At 32.8% G+C, this 20,672-nt stretch overlaps 2 protein-coding genes across 4 annotated transcripts; one reads left to right on the top strand and one right to left on the bottom strand.

Annotated features, from left to right (window-relative positions):
* Positions 1 to 587: 587 nt before the first annotated feature.
* LOC124835880 (ubiquitin receptor RAD23b-like) lies at positions 588 to 7,366 on the bottom strand. Of its 2 annotated transcripts, XM_047310901.2 has the most exons (12): positions 7,170 to 7,364; positions 6,334 to 6,495; positions 5,802 to 5,840; positions 5,643 to 5,716; positions 5,520 to 5,564; positions 4,796 to 4,973; positions 4,559 to 4,693; positions 4,395 to 4,457; positions 1,908 to 1,955; positions 1,722 to 1,831; positions 1,081 to 1,159; positions 588 to 980 (listed from the first exon to the last, which is right to left on the bottom strand). In XM_047310901.2, the coding sequence occupies exons 1-12, from the start codon at positions 7,233 to 7,235 to the stop codon at positions 864 to 866; spliced, it is 1,116 nt and encodes a 371-aa protein (XP_047166857.2). In that variant the 5' UTR covers positions 7,236 to 7,364; the 3' UTR covers positions 588 to 863. The 2 variants fall into 2 exon arrangements, with proteins under 2 accessions (XP_047166857.2, XP_047166858.2); XM_047310902.2 differs by lacking the exon at positions 588 to 980 and having other exon boundaries at positions 1,085 to 1,196; positions 7,170 to 7,366.
* Positions 7,367 to 12,898: 5,532 nt separating this feature from the next.
* LOC124835913 (Protein kinase superfamily protein) lies at positions 12,899 to 20,401 on the top strand. Of its 2 annotated transcripts, none has more exons than XM_088101413.1 (20): positions 12,899 to 13,463; positions 13,570 to 13,949; positions 14,042 to 14,086; positions 14,217 to 14,298; positions 14,387 to 14,455; positions 14,541 to 14,708; positions 14,794 to 14,859; positions 15,008 to 15,076; positions 15,172 to 15,300; positions 15,434 to 15,489; positions 15,717 to 15,947; positions 17,933 to 18,045; positions 18,201 to 18,295; positions 18,367 to 18,408; positions 18,789 to 18,932; positions 19,025 to 19,073; positions 19,205 to 19,221; positions 19,534 to 19,595; positions 19,676 to 19,727; positions 20,168 to 20,401. In XM_088101413.1, the coding sequence occupies exons 1-20, from the start codon at positions 13,278 to 13,280 to the stop codon at positions 20,171 to 20,173; spliced, it is 2,061 nt and encodes a 686-aa protein (XP_087957539.1). In that variant the 5' UTR covers positions 12,899 to 13,277; the 3' UTR covers positions 20,174 to 20,401. The 2 variants fall into 2 exon arrangements, with proteins under 2 accessions (XP_087957539.1, XP_047166900.1); XM_047310944.2 differs by having other exon boundaries at positions 12,902 to 13,463; positions 19,172 to 19,221.
* The last annotated feature ends 271 nt before the right edge of the window (positions 20,402 to 20,672 follow it).

Raw genomic sequence — 20,672 nt, 5'->3', positions numbered from 1 at the left:
TTGATAATTCCTCAGTGCAATCTCAATTTTAAATCCATTGAAACAAGTCATATGGAATAATCTTAAAAACTGTAACTTTTGTCCCACATTTGTTTTGCCAAATACACCAAATACGAATAATTCGTATATAAATAATAGCAATTAATTTTATAATTAATCATTATTATGTTTTATCCAAAATTATGTATTTTTCAGCTCCAAAATGTACTTCTTACATTAAAAGAGGTGAAACCCATAATTTTTTACAAAATATTCTGAGATATTAAGTTAATTTGTTTTACATTTTGAAATACTATGATTGAAATTTTGCTAATAATTTAAGATAAACCAAATGATAAACAATAAAAAATAGCGAGACAACTCGTCAACGTAGGTTTGTTAGAAGAAAAAACTTCATAAGAATCTTTATTAGACTCCATTCCGTATCCAAATAGAATCACAAACGTGATTGATTACTTAGTCTCTTAGATAAATCATCTGAAGTTTGAAATTTGCAAGAAACCTGATTTACATTTTTTTAAGAACAACATGTAAGTTAAAGAGAAATGGTTAGTTCTACGTTAGTGACGTAAAAATGAAAGTGAAGGTGCATAAACTCTACCCCATATATTATCCAAGTCAAATTTAAGTTAATATTTTATAAAAAAAGAAAAGAAAAAAGGGGAAAAGAAAGCTATGAATCAATGTGAGTAATGTAGATTAGCGACTTTTTTTGGCACATAAAAAAGAAAGAATTAAAGCCGCAGCAGAGTTACCCCGAATGGCATCGAGGGAATCCATTATAGAGAGGTTGAGTTCCTACGTCCAAGCTTAGCGAGGCAATCAGCAGTTATTTTCCTTCACAGAGAATGTAGAATTGTGATTTAATCTTCAAAGTCTCCAGCATTCTCCAATAAGTAGTTCGCTGCCAATTGCTCGTCACGGTCACATGCCAAAAATGCTTCTATCACCGAAGCTCTATCAAATCCCATTGCCTCAAGCTACCAATGGTAAGTAAATAATATCGATCAGCACAGAATAAGAACTTATCAGATAACAATGGAAATGACATGTATTAGACTACAAAAAGGAGAGGCATACCCTTCCAATTGCCTCCTGCTCAGCTGGAGTCACATTGATGGCATGAGGCATGTCTTGCTCAGGTTGGTCAAATATATCTCTGACAAAGAAAGATGGATTCGTTTCTACTTCAAAATCTACGTCAATATAAATTATGCAAGTAAACTCCTAATTCAAGTACAAACGTTCCTCTCATATTGTCAATATAAATTATGCAAGTAAACTCCTAATTCAAGTAGAAACGTTCCTCTCATATTGCATGTACGGGGAAAATTGACAACCAATAATTTGAACAGCATATGATGAATTCTAGTAAACCATAAATTTTATTGCCGAACTATTATTCTCTCTCCTAAATGGTTCCTAAAGTAAAACAAACTATGCAAGAGGTCCTAAAAGTAATTGAAATCAAATTAAGCAGTCCTCCAACTATTAAAAAAATCCTTCAATTTGATCCCTAAACTAATTAAATACATTAATGGGGGGCTAAAGTAACATATATTCAATACTTCAGAGATTACTCAAACAAATTAATTACTTTACCGACCAACTAGGAGAGAGTAGAGTAGTAGTTTGGGAATTGATGGAATTGAACCATTGTGTAATTGTTGTGAAATCTAAAACAGACTTAATATGCCACTTATAGCAAGAAATAAACTCACCCTTCAGAACCATCAACAGGTTCATTTATCAACTGGAGAAACTCCCCGTGATGCTCTTGAATCAGTCTTAAAAGACCAGGATTCTGCTTACCCAGTTCTTGAAGCACAGGCTGCAATGGAAAGTGATAAACATTACACATCAATAACTGTCAAGTAGTCAGGAAATTAATTGACAAAACGAAATACCTGGAGAATTTGTGGATTGGATTGCACCATTGAACGCAAAGCTTGAAACTGTAAGAGCAGACAGACAAATGGTCACTTAAAAACTAAAAAAATTAAGATTGAAGCTAGATACAACAATAACAAGAAGACTTATCCCAATAGCTAACGTTGGCTACAGGTAAAAGCTTGAAACCAGACTAGTCAATATCATGCATTTGAAGTGAGTCACAGGGTAACCCTAATCCTGGAGAAGTCATTGCAGCATGACTCAAGTCACAGCCATCATGTCACAAATCACACCCTCGCTCCAAGTGTGATGATGGCCATAGGACTTTTTCCCCCTACCCCCCTAGTGTCATTTTATGTTTCTTTTAGTGGGGGTAATGTTGGAAAACCCCTACTCCTTTATATTATGAACCTCTTCTTTTTGGTTCCACACTTTCTTCTTTCTTCTTTGATGCCCTAGCCAAAGCTTCCACACTTCCCATTGCACTCTGTCTGTGTTCCCATGGCTGTTGTAGCTCCAATCAGCACTGCCCACCACAGCCCAGTGCTGACAGAAATCTCTTCTGCCCAACCTCAGTCATCACTGTTGCAGCTCCAATCAGCACTGCCCACCACCTCAAACATCCACAACATGGTTTGTGATTTCCTAGACACCCATTTTTTCCGGGTGAGATTTCCAGCCAATAGCATTTATGACCCATCTTTTTCATATAGACCTATTAAGGATCTAAAATAGCAGTCATCGCGCTATCTGCCATAGCATTAGGTTGGGGGGCGAGAGCGATCATTCTGCACCCCTATTTGGTATTGACTACTATGCTTCAAACACAAAAAGAACAACAACCATTTTTCAGTCTACTGACTAGACACAGCTGTCAATTAAAGTGTATATGGAATCACAATGCGTTAGAGATACAAAGGTAGGACATGCTCCACAAAATCAACTTTACTTATGGAACATATGTAACATAAAGGATTGGAAGGAAGCTTCAGATTCACGGTCCTTTTATGCAGAGGAACAAAGTACATCATAAGTCAGTTAAAGAAGACCCACCTAGCCTTGGATGATAAAATTAGAGACCATCCATATCATGTCACAAGTTTAGGTATCTGTGACAAACTGAGTGGAAGTGGATGAATGTTTTAAGGTTATCTATGATAGAAAGGTTACATACTAGTTATGTTTTAAGGTGGCAATGAGAATGAGATGATAGAGGACATGAAGATCACAAGTGTTGTTGAGCATGAAACATTACATTGAACATGCGGTGAGGTCACACAAGAAAATAAAATATTAGCAATGTTTGAGTTAGGGAAGTAACTCCTCTTCAAGAAAAGATAGTTTGGACATGTGATTGAAGAGAGAAGCCTAACTTTGAACAGCAAATAAAATAGAGGATAACCCTATACTTAATTATGGAAGACAACCAAGAGAAGTGAGAAACCATTAGAAAAAATGGTCTCTCCGAAATATTGGCTTTTGACAAATACAATGATGCTATTCATTAATGTAGCCGATCCTACTACAGGAGAAACAGGTTTTGGTTACAAGACAAAAAGGGAAAAAGGGTTAATGTCAAACATAATACATGACGTTAAATTATTGATGGTTTATTCAATGTTATTCCTTATTCAGTCCTTTCCTAACATATTATATAAGAGAAATAAGATAACTTCCAAATTCACGTTTCATGCTCTTTCTTTGAATTGTTAATGTTATTTATAGCATAACACAATGTATATGATTTAAATAATCAAGGCACAAACATTGCCTATGTGTCTAGTTTCATAATACAAAAATTAAACATACTAAATCTAAAACTGTCTCTAGAGTTTTACTGAATTTTCAAATATGTTCCAATAGTTGAAATGTTTTCAAGGTCCCCTGTACAAAACAAACTTAAAAAGGCCTCTATAGTCTAAATAAGTTTCCAATTAGGAGTTAAGCCTATTAAATGTCAATTTTGCAAGTACTTGGTATTTCTAATGCCGACATGAATGGCAAGCAGAACACTGTTGAATTTAGACGGGGAAATTTAGAAAGAAAGAACAGAATCTTTCAAAAAGAATTTACATAAAATGGAAAGATTTTTGTTGAGGTATGATTATAGTACATAGGCTTTGCTCATCAATATACTTAATTTTTGTAAACCTAGTAGTGGGGACTAATTCTGAGTATTATAACATGTTATGCTATTATTTAGACACTAACCCAATGAACATTAAATGTATCTGCATGTGATACATGAACCACGTATACTTTTGACAGACTGCAAGCATACGTTTACAGTTGAAATCAGTAAGTCCATTAGGGACTTTATCAAAAATTTCAACATATATGAGAACTCTAACATTTTGCACTAAAAGTACCTATCTAATGGAATTTATTGTATTATAGGAACCTATAGACTAATTTAACCAAAATCCTTCTTACAACTTGGATAGTCAAGAATAAGTCTTCTGACTTAAAGAGAATAACAATTGATGGAGCAGCAAGCTCACCTGGGGATTATTTCTAAGGAAGTCCAGAGATCCAAGTCCGGCCCCAGTACTTGAAATTGTCTCCTGAGAGAATATCAGCTTGATGTAAAGCACAAAAATAACAGAAATAGATGCAAATATCAAGATGAAATTATTTTTGATCCATTTAGTACCATAAGCTTTACCTGAGGAAACATATTTAAGGGAGATGAATTAGGTCCTACAGGAACTGCTCCAGAAGGAATCCCAGCTGTTTCAGTTGTTTGACTACCTGGGTAGTTAGGAACTGGCACAGCAACTTCTGCTGGTTCAGGGATTCCCTTTTGAAATACAGGCACACAAAAGAACAAAGATTTCTCAATCCAGACATGTACGACAGAAAATTTAAGCTGACAAAAACTATAAGCAGTTAAGAGACATACAGAATACAAGTAATCAATCGCCCGCTCTGGGTTATTATAAGCTGCCCGAAGAGCACGACTAACAGTGTCTCTGTCCCAATTGCCACCGCCCATGTCCATGATTTGTTGAATAGTCTGCTCAAGATTATTACCAGCAACTAAATTCGATGCAGCCTGACCATAAGTGTCTGCAGAAACACTGAAAAAATGACGAAGAGACAATATTTAGAAGGCTTTTTGATGATAGGAAAGGGAACAATGTAAATAAAAAAAACAACTCATCCCAACAATGTTTACAGGCCAAAAGAAAAAGAAAGATAACACCATGGTTATGATAAAAGCAGCGACAAAACATCTTACATTACATAATAACTAGGATCAGCAAATATCAAATTTTACTTAAATGATTACTACAATAACCAAATGAACCCCCTAAAGATTCACTAAAATTATTTGAATAAAAAAATAGACTGCTTCAAGTATCATAATGTCCCGATCAAACCAATACCTTTGATTAAACAGTTGCAGCAATCGCAAAGCCCATGAGAAAAAGAAAAACCATAACACTAAATATTAAAATTCAAAGTATGACAAATTGTTCCTATTGAACTAAAGATCCAAACCATAATTCATTGTTATTCACTCATTAACTATTTTATGGGAGTACATTATGGCATCCGGAATTAAAAATTCAGTAGAATTTATTAACAGTATCTTAAGAAAAATGTAGAGACAAAAACCATACTTGGTAATTGGGGCATCCGTGCTAGATGTGCTGTTGTTCGCAGCCCTGCAAAACCGGATAAAATAAATAAAAAAAAATGTGGCTGGCTAGTATAGAAATCAACCTCCTCAAAGATAGACTCACTGAGTCTGCACTGGAGGATCAGGAGCTGGGTTGGAATTGGATGTTGATACAGTTGTAGCAGGACTGCTGGCAGGCTGACATAATTTCACCATATTTAATACAGATAAAGAAAACTAGAAAAGAAAGAAAACTTCCACAATTGAGCGATTAATTACATACCTGAACAGATGGAGCTGCAGAAGAGCCTGATGCTTTACTCTGAAAATAGAGAAGTAAAATGGCAAATTGTGGTAAAAAAAGGTAAACTGTGCTTCTTACCATATAAATGCTAAAGCTTATTGAAAGAAAAATGTCTTAATTGAGTTTATCGAATTGAAACAGCGTAAAAGATACTATATGACAAGATCTAATACCTCTCATAATGTCAAAACAAAAATATCAGAGAGTGAGAGAATCCAAGCAAAAGATTGCTATCAATTAAATTTGTTAAATCAATAAATCTCAGTATCTAAAAATTAAACAAATAAATTTCACTATCAACAATTAAAGTGCTACATCTTGTTTCTATTTTATATCGATAAATTGGAAACACTTAGTAGTTGATGATTGTGGATTTGAGGCCTTTGGATTAGATACAACAATGTATAATGACTAATACAGGGTAAAAATATGAGAGCTGAAATGACAGCCAGTAAGCAAGTACCTTGCCTATGCATTTGTTTGACAAAGCATTTTTAAGGAAGAAATATACCTTGCTAAGCATAACAACAAGAAAGCCATCTTCAGAGACTTTGTTCTCAACTAATGTAGTTTCATCTTTCAAAACCTTGCCATTGTGAATCAACAATTGCTGACCACACGGGTAATTATCTTTGCCCTGTACATCTTCAATATTCTTCTTGACAGCCATAACCTGATGTGAAGGAAGCAGGAAAACTTTATCTAAATAAATAACAACAATTTCAGCTGATAAACAACAGAATTGGAAAATACCACGACTAAAATTTACTGAATATCACATAAAGCCCAGTGACACATTCATATTATAACCATAAATTCACATTAAAACAAAATATAGAGCACAGAATCCGGATTATAATCAGTGTAATACATATTCAAGGGGGCAAAAAACATGAAACCAGTCAATACAGTACCAGCAGTCTTCAATAATACCCAAAATAACATCGGCATTTGGAGGCTAAGTATCACGCCAGGAACATACAAAATCCTTCAATACTAATGAAATAATAAAAGCAATACTAGCATCAACGAAACACTAAATGAATTTGTAAGATGTTGGTGGGAAATAAAATAAAAGTATGTGATACAAATACAAACAGAATCAATGGCGGGTAAGTTTGAACAATAACAAATAGGCAGTGACTGGAAAAACAATGGAGACAAAGTTGGCTTCCGAAATTTGAAAATGAACCACATCAATCGGCACAGTACAGATGTTTTACTCAGTGGAAATGAAATGATGGAGGATAACTATAGATACTTATACCGAAGAGGCAAGGAAAGGGGAGAGAGTGCGTGGAAAGGGGGAGAGGGGGAGAGAGCTGGATTGAGAAGGAGATTACTGACAGTGTCGGAGGGCTGAACCCTAATTTCGAAATGGCTGCCTTTCAAAGTCTTCACCGTGAGCTTCATGTCGCCGAATTATCGGAATGGCGCCGGAAACGGCAGCGATCCGATGAAGGTACAGTAGTAGAGGGAGAAACCCTAGACTAGAGAGAGAAACAATATAGTCTGTTGCAGTTGTATGTAGAGATGAACACGTCAACCACGCATGTAAAATATAATGTTGTTTTTTTACTAAATTAACTATTATATATTGGTTATAATTTATTAAAACCTTTATTTTATAATCACTTATGTTTTTATCTTATTTAAATTTAGGTTTAATAGGTTCGGAGGTCCCTATATTTGTGGGTTCGTTTCAATTGGGTCCTCCAATTTTGAAAGTGATCAATTTGGTCCCTAATTTAACAAAATTGAGTCAATAATACTCTTTCCGTTAAATGCAATGGACGACATTAACGTTTTAAACATGTGGTATGTTGAAGCATCCTTCAAATAAAACTGTGCAACCTGCAAATAAAAGGATGTCTCAACATGCTACATGTTTAAAAAGTTAACGTCGTCCATTGCATTTAACGGAAAGAGTATTATTGACTCAATTTTGTTAAATTAGGGACCAAATTGATCACTTTCAAAATTGGAGGACCCAATTGAAACGAACCCACAAATATAGGGACCTCCGAACGTATTAAATCTTAAATTTATAAGCAAATTCTACCGTAAATATTAACTTTATTTTATGTGTATAAATTTATAGTTTATTCTCTGATTTGTCTAATCATTTATTTATGATTACAAACTCTCTTTGTCTAATCTTTAAAATACCATGACACCTCCTTCTGTTTATATTTTTTCATTTAATTTACACAAAAACTTAATTTATTTGAAAACCTCATAATATTTAATAAAAAAATATTAGACACACGAACCTAGATTGTCAAAGAATGTGGTGAGAGAAAAGATATTGCAAATGAATTTAAAGCAAGGTGCGGAATTCAACTACCATTTTAATTATGGATAATGATAGAAAACATTTTTTTATAACATTTTAATATCATATATGTGTCAATTGGTTTGTATTAGCGTTTGTAATTATTATTATTGATTATGAAATAATTTTAGACCAATCACATAATGACACATAGATGTTAAAATGTTGTCAAAGTATCATTATCCTTTTATTATACGTAAGACATCTTGTTAAATATAAATTTAATTAGTTTTGCATTTACTACTTTGATATAATAGAGGCAAACAAACTCTTTATGTAAAATTGATGAGGCTAAATTGATTTCTATATGTAAAGCCTACAAATTTAATTGTTATTTTCATTAAAAGATTGGGAAAACTCTATGTAATGTTTGGTGTAATTAGTCATGTTTTGTAATTCTTGTAAAAGGATAATCATCTTTTCTACCGTTATTTAATCCAAATTTATTAACTTTATTTTATGCGTAATCTTCATAGTTATTGTAACTAATTTCAAATCAATAACATATTAAACCAGTTATTTGCAAACTTAATGACTAGATTGTAAAATGGTTGCCTCCAAATGAAGTGTTCCCATGTGGTTTCTTATAATTAATTACGTAGGACAATTATGATTATTAACTCTTTTGTCCATTCTTTAAAATACCAAGACACATCCTTGTGCTTTTATTTCTTTTTTCTAATTCAATTTGCATAATAATTTGTTTTATTTGAAAATCTCATAATATTCCATAAAATATAATAAATAAACATATGGTGGAGAGACGATCTTTCGAGCCTAGTTTTTCTAAAGGGGCCTTCTTTTTGCACAATTAATTTTTCTTTCTGCATCGTTAAACTGTCAAATAAACCCTGGATATATATAAAATGTTAAATTAATTAGGTAAACAATAATTACTTTATCAAGTGTATTTACTAAAAAAGGTGTTATATTGATTGATTTTCGTATTCGTAAGTCACTTTCACTTTTATATACAACTCTAATCTTCAATGTGTATATCTTTCTTCATTTTTGTTCATTCTTATTTAAAATTTTCTTTATCTTTGTTTATCTCCTGTTATTATTATTGCACAAGTGAGACATTTTATAGTTATGTTATATGGTAGGTGATTATGGTCTAAAATAAAATATTATCCTTTGAGTTTTATAGAATCACAAATAGTTTCATGTTAGTTTTTTTTATTATTTTAAAAATGAAATGTACAAGGAAGATTACATATATAACATTACAAGTGATCATACTTTTTCCTTACATGATGAGTTAATTTAGTGGGTTTGAATATTGCTTTTGATATTGGTTTTATTCTCATCGTTATAAGATCTGATAAAACTAATGATTAATATGGAAGAAATATGTATGCATTGTTAGGATGTGAAAAGGATGAAAAGTACCAGAAATACAAATATAATGTTCAATCTAGTGTATACGATACAAAAAATGTCCTTTTAAATTGAGAGACAAACAAATTTCTATTGAAAACGAGCATTGAAGGTAGTGTATAAATATCATAACCATGATTTGTTATAGACTTTAGTTGGTCATCATTTTATGGACAGTCATTGTTTGTTGATATGACCAAGAGTCAAGTGATGCCTGCAAAGATCATTATTATTCAGAAAGAAAATAATGATTGTAATATGACAACAATCAAACAAGCATACAATGTAAGGTAAGTTATAAATTGTCATTAAGAGGTTTGAGAACCAAATTGCAACAATTATTTTCTATCTCTCACCACAAGTGCCTATGAGCTGCATATATTTCAATAAATGAAGTATCCAAGTTCTTTCTTGTCTTTTGGCATGACTCAACATGCATTCTTTGTTTTCATTATCTTGTTTATTTCTTCCATTTTAACTTTGTGATGTAGAGATATAAAAGAATAATGGTGAGGAGGGGATGGGCTTTTTGCAACGAAAACCAAGATAGCCAACAAGGAGGGGAGGGCCACCTACTTATCGCTCATCTCGTGTAAGAATCCAATTTTTTTCTCCCTTTCCTTTTTTTTCCATGTTGTTTAAAGTCTTCCAATTTTTTCTATTTTCAATTTTGACACCTTCATTACTATATTTATTTCCTCTTTTTGTTTGTTTTTGTTTTACATTAAAAAACACCGGGTAGGGTTGATACAAAATTAAAAGATTGAAAAGTGGGCCAAAAGAAACTACAGAAAAAAAAGAGAGCAGGCCAACCTGCCCAATTGTAGGAAAAGTTTAATTTTTCAATATGTTTTCTCCATACGCTCAAACCGACCTAAATTTGGTGGGTCAGTAATGGGATGGGTCAAAACGAACCAAACTGACCCATTTAAAACTAGGTATTTGAGTCACATTATTTTGTGTTACAATTATGTTTACATTTATGTAATGAGTTATAAACCTACTCTGATACTATATGGTATTCCTCAAAGCTTTTGACCTCAGTCATGGAGGATTTCTCGGAAAATTGCTGAGAAGAGAATAATGATCAGACAAAAAGTTAAGGTAAGTTGATAATCATTATTAATATGCAAAATTTGATACAAAAACTTCTTCTAAAATAGAGAAATCCTATATTGAATAGGTATCACAAAACATAACTAACAAAACAGCAAAATTATTGATAAAACCTAAAATATTTTGCTTGTTTTTCTTTATGAATTTGCTGATCTTTTGTTATTATTATTATTGAACAATTGAGGTGTTTTTGGTTATGTCATGTTGCAAGTGAATAGAGTCTAAGATGGAATATTACCTTTAAGTTTTATAGAATCGCAAAAGTTCCATGTTTGATTTCTATTTTTTTAAAAATGAAATGTGCGAGAAAGATTACATTAATAACTAATCATATTTTTTCCTCACATTATGAGTTAATTTAGTGGGTTTGAATATTGCTTTTGATTTTAGCTTTGTTGTTATCATTATAAGATTTGATAAAACTAATGGTATATGAGATAATACCCACGTATTGTTAAGATGTAAAAATGATACAAAGTACGAGAAATACAGATATGATGTTCAACCCAGTATATCCAACACAAGAAAATGTGATTGTTCTTTTAAATTAAGAGACAAACAAAATTCTATTGTATATGGGTGGGTATTGAAGACAATGTGTGGATATAACAACCATGATTTGTTATAGACTTTAGTTGGTCATTATTTTACTGTAAGGTTTAAAACACATTGAACAATCATTGCTTGATGATATTGGTATTACTCTGAAAGAAAATAATGAGTATAATGTGACAACAATCAAGCAAGTACATAATGATGCGCTTATAAAATGTCATTTAGAGGTTTGAGAACTGAGAATTACAATAACTCTCTTTCCTCTTTCACCCAGAAGTATCTATGTGCTTTGAATATTCTTATCAGTGAAGTATCGAAGTTTTTTCTCATCTTTTGACATGATTTCACATGCATTTTTCATTCCGTTCTTTTGCTTATTTCTTCCGGTTTAACTTTGCAATGTAGAGGTATAAAAGAATAATGGCAAGGAGGGAAAAGACTTTTTGCAACGAAAACCATGACAACCAATAAGGTAAAAGACAAAAAGCGATCTATTTCTCGCTCATATTTGCATAAATCCATTTTTCTTCTCCTTTTCCTTCTATGTGTTTTAAAGTCTTCCACTTTTTCTATTTTCAATTTTGAAACCTTCATTGTTCTATTTATTTTCTCTTTGTTTGTTTTTGTTTTGCTTTAAAAAACAATGAATGAGTAGGAGACAAACTTAACTTTTAACTTAACTTTATTTCGTTCCTTAGGAGAGTTAACATTTTATTTATAGAAAAAACAATTATAAATTGCCCATGGTATGAAATACTAAAGAATATTTCAATTACAAAAAATCATAACAAAATACAAAAATATTAACAAAAATATAAATCCTTTATCTTTTACTAAAATATCTCTTAAATTATGGTAATTAAATCAAAACTTCTTTAGACCCAATTCCTAAACCTATAAACTTTAATTATATCGACCTTTAAGCATTCAATCCATATTAGAGTATCACATCAAGTACTAAACAACCAAAACGAAGTACCTATATATCTTTGTTATCACATTTTTAAGAATCACGAGTTGAAGGAAAATGCTAATGAAAGTTGATTTATTTTATTTCTATTTTCAAAACATTTATTGGCGAACATCATTCCAATTAAAAATATTATTTTTTTTGTGTGATAGTTAATTAATTAAATTTAAATTCAGTTTTGCAATCCGATTCATATTTATGTAAATATACATATATGCATGTAGTTTTTCTATTATCTTTCAAAGTCTATAAAAAGTTAGTTTTATCTTGTCTCGAATAACAATTTTTTTTACGTTGAAAACCGAGATTTATTATAACTGTGTGGAGAGAAGGAAATAAAACGAGGTATTTTTTAGAATAATATAAAGTAATTTATAACAAAAAATCATAAATCAGAATGCAACTATGATGATAGAAAATGTTTTTTTTTAACAACTTTTGATAACAACTCGTGTGATTCGTCTGTTTCAAATATTCAGATTAATGAATTAAATAAAATAGTAACACATAATTTAATGTAAAAGTTGTTAAAATATTGGGACCCTACTGTATATTAATCAGATACATACTCAGTAATTTACGGATGGAACGTATTTTCGTTAACGTAGCTTTATTATACCTGCTAAGTTTTTTGTTACTGTTAAAAATAAATAAGCGAATAAAATAATTAGTTGTAAATAATGTTTATTGTTTAATTAGATGTAAATAATGCTTATTGTTTAATTAAATATAAACAATGTCTATTGTTTAAGAACATAAAATAAAAGAAAATAAAAAGAGGGAGGGAGAGTTGGTTGCAGAAGAAAAATGGCGGGAGATATGAGTTGGTTTGGATTGGAAAGGCGAATACTGGCTTTCCGATAAGGCCGCGAGAAAACTGAAAAAAAATATATATATAAAAAGAGAGAGAGAAAAGAAAGCCCATTAGTTTCAATTTCACGAGAAAGCTGCGGAAGGAGACAGACCCAATTACGCTTACCCTTACCACAATTCATTCATTCATTCGTTCTCTTCCATCTTCACGTGATTTTTCTCTCTGCCTTTCTCATCTGAATCTAACGATTTCTCTGGAATTTCGTCGCCACAAAGATCGATCAGCATGAAGGAGAAGGGCAAAGAGAAGGAGACAGAGAAGAAGAAGTATCCGATCGGAGCTGAACATTACCTTCTCTACGAAGAGATTGGTCAGGGCGTCAGCGCTTCTGTTCACCGTGCGCTCTGCGTTCCCTTCAACGAGGTCGTCGCGATCAAAATCCTCGACTTCGAACGTGACAATTGCGATCTGGTAATTCTATCATTTATTCATCGCTTTCAGCAATTTATCTTTCAGTTCGATTAATTCGTTACAGATTACAAATAAAATTAAATAAAAACCAATGCAATGCACGCAGAACAACGTGTCTCGTGAGGCGCAGACAATGATCCTGGTGGACCACCCTAACGTGCTCAAATCACACTGCTCCTTCGTGAGCGAGCACAATCTGTGGGTGGTCATGCCGTATATGTCGGGCGGCTCGTGCCTCCACATACTCAAAGCCGCTCACCCCGACGGGTTTGAGGAGGTTGTGATTGCGACCGTTCTCAAAGAGGTGCTGAAGGGTTTGGAGTACCTTCACCATCACGGCCACATCCACCGCGACGTCAAGGCTGGCAACATTCTCATCGATTCACGCGGCGCCGTCAAGCTTGGCGACTTTGGTGTTTCCGCTTGCCTTTTTGATTCTGGTGACCGCCAACGCACCAGGAATACATTTGTTGGAACTCCTTGCTGGTATATTCATACGTTACTATTGCCGCATTGCAATAACTCTTCTGCATTACATTCGTTCTTCGTCTCATCAACCTTTTGTGGCTTCGTTACAGGATGGCACCCGAGGTCATGGAGCAACTCCACGGCTACAACTTCAAGTTTGTTCTCATCTCTCTCATAGTTAATTATTTAATACTATTACTGATAATAATATTAAAATAATAATAATAATTCAATCTACTTCCTATCCTGTGCATTCCATATCAAGTTAATATTATTCTTTTCCAGAGCTGACATCTGGTCATTTGGTATTACCGCCTTGGAGCTTGCTCATGGTCATGCTCCTTTCTCAAAGTATCCACCAATGAAGGTGGGTATACTGTTAACTAGCTAGTAATATAATTAGTAAAGACCAGAAACACATCATGCTTTTTATTTACCACCTGGTTTCATTACAGGTACTGCTCATGACTTTGCAAAACGCACCCCCTAGCCTTGACTACGAAAGGGATAAGAAGTTCTCTAAGGTTATTTTACCTAATTATCTCATCTCTCAATGATTTTAATTAAGTTTCAACGTTCACTCTTTTCTTCTTTCTTCTTTCTCTCCAGTCGTTTAAGCAGATGATTGCTAGCTGCTTGGTAAAAGATCCTTCAAAACGACCCTCTGCAAGCAAGTTGTTAAAGCATTCCTTCTTTAAGCAGGCTCGCTCCAATGATCATATTCGAAGGCTCTTGGAGGGGCTGCCTGCGTTAGGTGATCGAATGGAGGCCCTAAAGGTTCCTTATCATCACCATAACTCTCCTCCTTCCCTAGCCCATGTAATCATGTATAGTATTTTTATAAGCTGTTTTTCTTTCATAGAGAAAAGAAGAAGATATGCTCGCACAAAAGAAAATGCCTGATGGTAAGATGGAGGAATTATCACAGGTAACAACTATTGTGTCTAATTGCTTAGAGTAACTGCTGTCAGTTGAGTGCCAGAGTTATGCCATTTGCTTTCAAAATATCTTATTCTATTGTCTAATTATATTCTTTGATAGCAAGCCAATGACATAACTGTGTTAATCCTGTGTAGAATGAATACAAACGAGGAATTAGTGGCTGGAACTTCAATCTCGAAGATATGAAGGCTCAGGCTTCCTTGGTACACACATATGGTCCAATCTTTTTGCACTTACAACCAGCACGAGGCCCCAGCAGTTATAGAGTTCCTAATTAAAGTTTTTTTCCCCCTTGTAGATCCATGATTTCGACGATGCTATTACCGATATGAATCATGCAGCAAGTTCAAGTTCTTTAGCTACACTTGATTCACAAGAGAAACCATTACCGAGTGCATTTCACAACCCTTCTCGATCTGTTGATATGGTATTTATAAATTAATTTTATACTCGTTTGGATTACATGCAGTATACGTATATGTATTTGTGTGTGTATTTATATTGTTTTTCTTCTGTTTCTTGTTAGCAATTTCTTAAATGGTAATGCCTTTGGTTCACAGGAAGAAAATGATGAGATGCGAAATCAATCAGCTTCTGTTTCTGCAATTGATGCCAAGTATGGTTCTAATATATTATGCATCTGATGTCAGATCTAGTAGATTACACCTTTTTGTGATTTTCAAATTGTGAGAACTTATGAGATTATGAGTTTACAACATCACAGGCCAACGCTTCTGTTTGGCTTGGGATCTTATATTCTGAAATAAATTATATCTGTATGTACAGTTCGGAAAAAGGATCAATTAAGTTAATCCAATTATTATCATGTGTTGCCATTTCCAGAACTAGGCTTGAAAAATCCAACGATGACTCTTGCATCACCAGTTCGAGCCATGAACCACAAATTAATTCATCCTGTATCGATAATCACGTGGACAATAATTTGGGTGAGAAATCTGACATCGAAAACGGTGGAAGATTGGTGGACGGGATGTCCACCCATCTTCATCATAGAAGAGGATGTTCATCGAGCATCTTACCAGAAGTTGTCTTTCCACCAATTCGACCAGAAAGGTGAATATTACAATTATTCATTAAGTCAGTTTAATTTTGTGAAATCTTTTTCTGGTTTAGTGCATTGAGTTTACTTTTTAAAATTGCACTTGCATTTGTTTAGTTGCTAAATGCTACCTACCAACATAATCTTTATTACTAACCAAAATTTATTGAAATTCTGAAATTTTGTCGGTTCCATTTCTTATTTAATGAGTTTTTCTCGTGCATTTGTAGTTCAGTAAATTTTAATCAATTGTAAAGAGTGTGTTGTGTACTCCTCTCGCTTTGTTTGTCCTATTAATTAATTTTTCCTGGCTGAGCTTGCCATTTGTGCTGTGTTGTGAATCCTGCCCTGACTGATGTGGATGTCCCTTTTCAACACCTCAATCTGTCCGATGGGCCTTGGTAGGTTTGGTGATCCTAAATCCCAATATACGGGCTTTCTTCTGTATTCCATCATCTGGGATCTCAGGTCATTAAACATTCTTATCTCAAGAGGATAGCCCACTGCATCTCTTTTACACATTTACACGGACCATTTTACTCCGTGTCATGTATAGAACTACTTTATTGATCCATATTGAATATTTGTGACAGACATGCGTAAATCAACATTCATCAAACAATATACTCACTCGTTGCTGTATACTGTTCAAGTTTTAGGTGCCTTATCGACGGAGTGAATATAAACCAAACAGTAATGTATAAGTACATTTCCCCCCTGGTTTTTTTCCCTCTACAAGAATGTAGAATGTATAAGTACAGTTTTTTCTATTTTTCATCACCGAAGGTGGTAGTTACGGTGTTTTTTTTCCCCAACATCTTTCCTAAAGAACTTGATCAAATGTTTTTGAAATCTGATGTTAATAAGCTACTGTTTATTATTACAAAAAGGGAGTCAGTTATCGACTCATGACTGATACTCTGTATCCCGCAAGTTAAATTTCACATTCACAGCTAGAGTACAAATCCTAATTCGTCTTCAGTCAGTCTTTTATGAATTTTGAAAAAATGTCATAATGTTCTTATAAGTTGCTTCTTTTTTAAAGAGGACAAAGTAGGTTTACACCTTTTGTGTATATACCATACCGTTTTTCTCCTCTATAAAGTAGACATTAGACAATGGCATTAATGGGATTGTATTTGCATTCAAGAATCTTAGAACTCTGAAATTTGAAAGAGTGTCCTAAGCTTTTCAAGTTGCTTGTTTTCAAAAGAGGATAAAATAGGTTTGCACCTTTTTGTTTATAAACCGTACCACTTTCCTCCTCCAAAGAGTAGACATTAGGCAATAACATTTGGTTGACTTTTCCATTAATCAATAATAGGAATTGCAATGTAGAAGTTAAAAGGTGTTCCAAATAACTTAACTAAGAGCAAGGACTTGTAATCTTATCATTAGTAGAGGATTAAGTATAATACTTAACTATATTTTTAGTATTTTTCCATAAAATTCAATTTTGTGAATTAACTATTGTATATTATAGCATTTTACTTTCATTGTTGTGTAAAATTTGGTAAAAAGGTAAAAAACGATAAGAATACAATCAAATATTTTATATTTGAATTGATTTTAATGCATATTTTAATGAATCACTAAATAATTGGTTTGATATAAAAATTTATATTTACATGCTTGATTTATATAATAAGTACCGAATTTTAATATATGTGGTGAAAAATTGTATAGTCATTTGAACTTACCTTAATATCCCCAATCTCTCTCATTTTGGTTGAGGAGGAACCAATATAGGAGAGATCGGTTTACATTAGTATCACACATAACATTCTTTTAATACTATTTGATAACTGCATATAATGTATGTTTTTTTATTATTCTGACTTTTAAATGTAACTATCAATATATTTGTTTGTTTGTACCAAATATAATTATCCTTTTGAGTATATACTATTGTCTCTAATGATTCCTTATTTCCTTTTAATCCTTTGAGTATTATAGTTTATCTGTCATCATCATTAATACTTAGCAATATAAATGGCAGTGATAAACCGCAAAATCTGCTCCAGAACGGTTCAAGTTGCAATGCAACTTCAGTTCCACAGACAGGAGAGGACGTACTTACTGAACTTCCATCAAAAGTCTCAAAATCACCAGGTAACTGCTTATATTCATTCGTCCCATCAAATGCTTTGTTGTCTAGTGTCAACATCATGGATGTATCGCTGTTTTAAAATACACACAAGAGCTAATTCTTGAAGCCCGATGATGGATTACTAAGCATTTCGGTCTAATTAATCATTCTTTGACAGCTAATTCTGAAGACCCTGATGAGAAATCGAAAGTGCCAGTTGTACAGCAGAGAGGACGTTTTAAGGTTACATCTGAAAATGTTGACCCAGAAAAGGTAAGAAATAATTCTACTACTGATTATTCTCCTTTTTTGAACACTGAAATACAATGTGAAGTTTTTTTCAGGTGGGCCCTTCTCCTGTACTGCAAAAGAGTCATAGCATGCAGGTTTGTGGTTTTGAAGTTTGTATAACTGTCCCTTTTCTTCCCTTGGCTACAAGAGAACCCCATATATATGTTTCGATCCAAAACTGCATTTAGTATGCCATTTGTAATTTCTAGTGATCCATAGGTTTGGAAGATGTTTTGACCGTATATTGCATGGGCATTAATGGTGTTAGATTTGCTGCCAGCAACTAACCTTGCCGGACACTGATGCTACCATTTCTTTTATAGAAAATGAAAGAGTCAAAATGTGTTTAGTTTATTTGGTTTGAAGAATGCGTCTATAAAATAATAGGATGGTGGTTTGAAATCATACACCTATAGTAGGCAGCTATAACTCCCAATTTACTGCACATCTCATTGGAATGGCACGGGTTATGCAGGTTTTTAGCCAGCATAATGTTGCATCTGTACAACAACCAACTTTGCCATTATTACCAGCATATGAAGCCACATCATCAAATCTTTCGGGTCACGCCGTGTTTCCCATATTGCACTCTGTACTGCAGACAAATATTCTTCAACAGGTATGTTCTGCTTTATGGCCTTATGGGTTATGGCTGGTCTCCTTCAGCTAATCTTCACGAGTAACTGTTTCTTAAATGACTTTTTTTAACAGGAAAGCATTTTATGTTTAATGAGGCTTATTACTGCCGGTGACTCTACAGGTTCTACCAAGAACACTCCGTTTGAATATTTTCTTTAACTTTTTTTGCTGTTTTTTTAATACGCATACTTTTCAATTCTTTCTCGTCTACTTGCCCAGCTGATGGCTCATGTACCCTAGCTCAAATAGCAGGAACTGAAAAATCTTTGGTATGTATGTATGTATGGGACTTATTTTTTAATCATGGATTTGAATATATTTAAGGATGTGCCATCTGAAAAAAAAATTATATTTGGCCTCCGTACAAGAATGTTGGATAATACATTAATACTAATGTCAATTGACTTTGGAGGTGCTGAAAATTTAGAATTACAATAGCAATAAATTTGAAAGTGATAAGACTAATAATGAATACAGTTAAAGTTTACTAAATAATGTTTGTATAATTATTTAACTTGACTTTGTATTTGCCTTTTCTTTTGTATTGTTTTACGAGTAATGTTTGTTATGCATTACTGCAGCTTGAAGCTGCTCAGGAAAGGGAGAAGGAGTTACTTAGTGAGATAACTGATTTGCAATGGAGGTATTGTATTGTAAAATATAGTTGGAATATTACGTACTGAATTATCGATGTATCTTAATCCATTCATCTGTAACATGTAGGCTTATCTGTGCTCAGGAGGAGCTTCAAAAATTGAAAACAGAAAACGCCCAGGTTAGTATTATAAAGCATGGCTGTCATAAGTATCAGTTCAGTTGTGAAATTTTTCAGAAAACTCATCAAATTGGTAAAACCAGTCAAACAAAAAGATTAATAATAAATTACGATTGGTAAAAGTCAGCTTAAAATATTAGTTAATTTTTGCTATAGACTTGTTATTATTGATAAATATGTATGTCTTAATTTGAATATGATACATAATTTATTTAAACTTATATATATATATATATATTATATTACGAGCTTATAAAGGTATGTTTTATTTTAGTTTTTAGCATCATAAAGTTGTTACATTTTATATATTTTGTATTTTTGCCTAGTAAAATAAATTAAGTTGAATTATTAAATTCTGAGAGGAGTTCAAATTTTAAAAATATTTGCATTAGCTTATTTGAATTGTGTTTTAATTTGTGAATGTAAATCTTAAATCATAGGTGTGATTGCAGTATGGTGGATGGAGGCGGGATTAAACTTTAAGCTAAGGAAAAAAATAGATCCATACAAAAAAAAGTTGGTAGAGTAGATATGAAGTGGTATACTATTTGTAGGTTTTTTTTCAATCATTTAGATGATACAAATTTTATCAATAGTTTTTTCTTGTTTATAATTACTCTTGTAAATTCTTTTAGCATTATTTGCTGGATATAAATTTCATTTCCATTGTCGTATGATTTCCTAATATTATTTCTTCTTTTTTCGGCGTAATAACTAAAATATAAAATGTATTTCAAGAAAAGGACAGATAAAACTTACTTTTTTATTATATAATTTCAAGGTTTGTGTTTGTATTTTTTGATTTATAATTAATGCATTTTATTATTCTGAATTTCCGTAATAAATTGAAATTAATGCATTTTATTTTTCTGAATTTCCCTAATTGAAATTTATAATTAAATGTTTTCCAAATCGCAAGGTATTTTCTCCGAACACTTTCAAAAT

Source organism: Vigna umbellata, chromosome 11, assembly GCF_029865625.1.
Source record: "Vigna umbellata cultivar VRB3 chromosome 11, Vumbellata_1.0, whole genome shotgun sequence".
Classification (NCBI taxonomy): domain Eukaryota; kingdom Viridiplantae; phylum Streptophyta; class Magnoliopsida; order Fabales; family Fabaceae; genus Vigna; species Vigna umbellata.
The sequence above is the reverse complement of the archived record's forward strand: the minus strand, read 5'-3'. Positions and strand labels throughout refer to the sequence as shown.

What these genes read in the sequence shown, in the direction of transcription:
- LOC124835880 (XM_047310901.2), bottom strand. Translation starts at nt 7,235, where the DNA reads ATGAAGCTCACGGTGAAGACTTTGAAAGGCAGCCATTTCGAAATTAGG. An exon ending in TTGTTGTTATGCTTAGCAAG is followed by an intron (nt 5,841 to 6,333) that starts GTATATTTCTTC and finishes CTCTATTTTCAG; the next exon opens with AGTAAAGCATCAGGCTCTTC. An exon ending in ACGGATGCCCCAATTACCAA is followed by an intron (nt 4,974 to 5,519) that starts GTATGGTTTTTG and finishes TCATTTTTTCAG; the next exon opens with TGTTTCTGCAGACACTTATG.
- LOC124835913 (XM_047310944.2), top strand. Translation starts at nt 13,278, where the DNA reads ATGAAGGAGAAGGGCAAAGAGAAGGAGACAGAGAAGAAGAAGTATCCG. An exon ending in CTTCTCGATCTGTTGATATG is followed by an intron (nt 15,301 to 15,433) that starts GTATTTATAAAT and finishes TTTGGTTCACAG; the next exon opens with GAAGAAAATGATGAGATGCG. An exon ending in AAAAGTCTCAAAATCACCAG is followed by an intron (nt 18,046 to 18,200) that starts GTAACTGCTTAT and finishes ATTCTTTGACAG; the next exon opens with CTAATTCTGAAGACCCTGAT.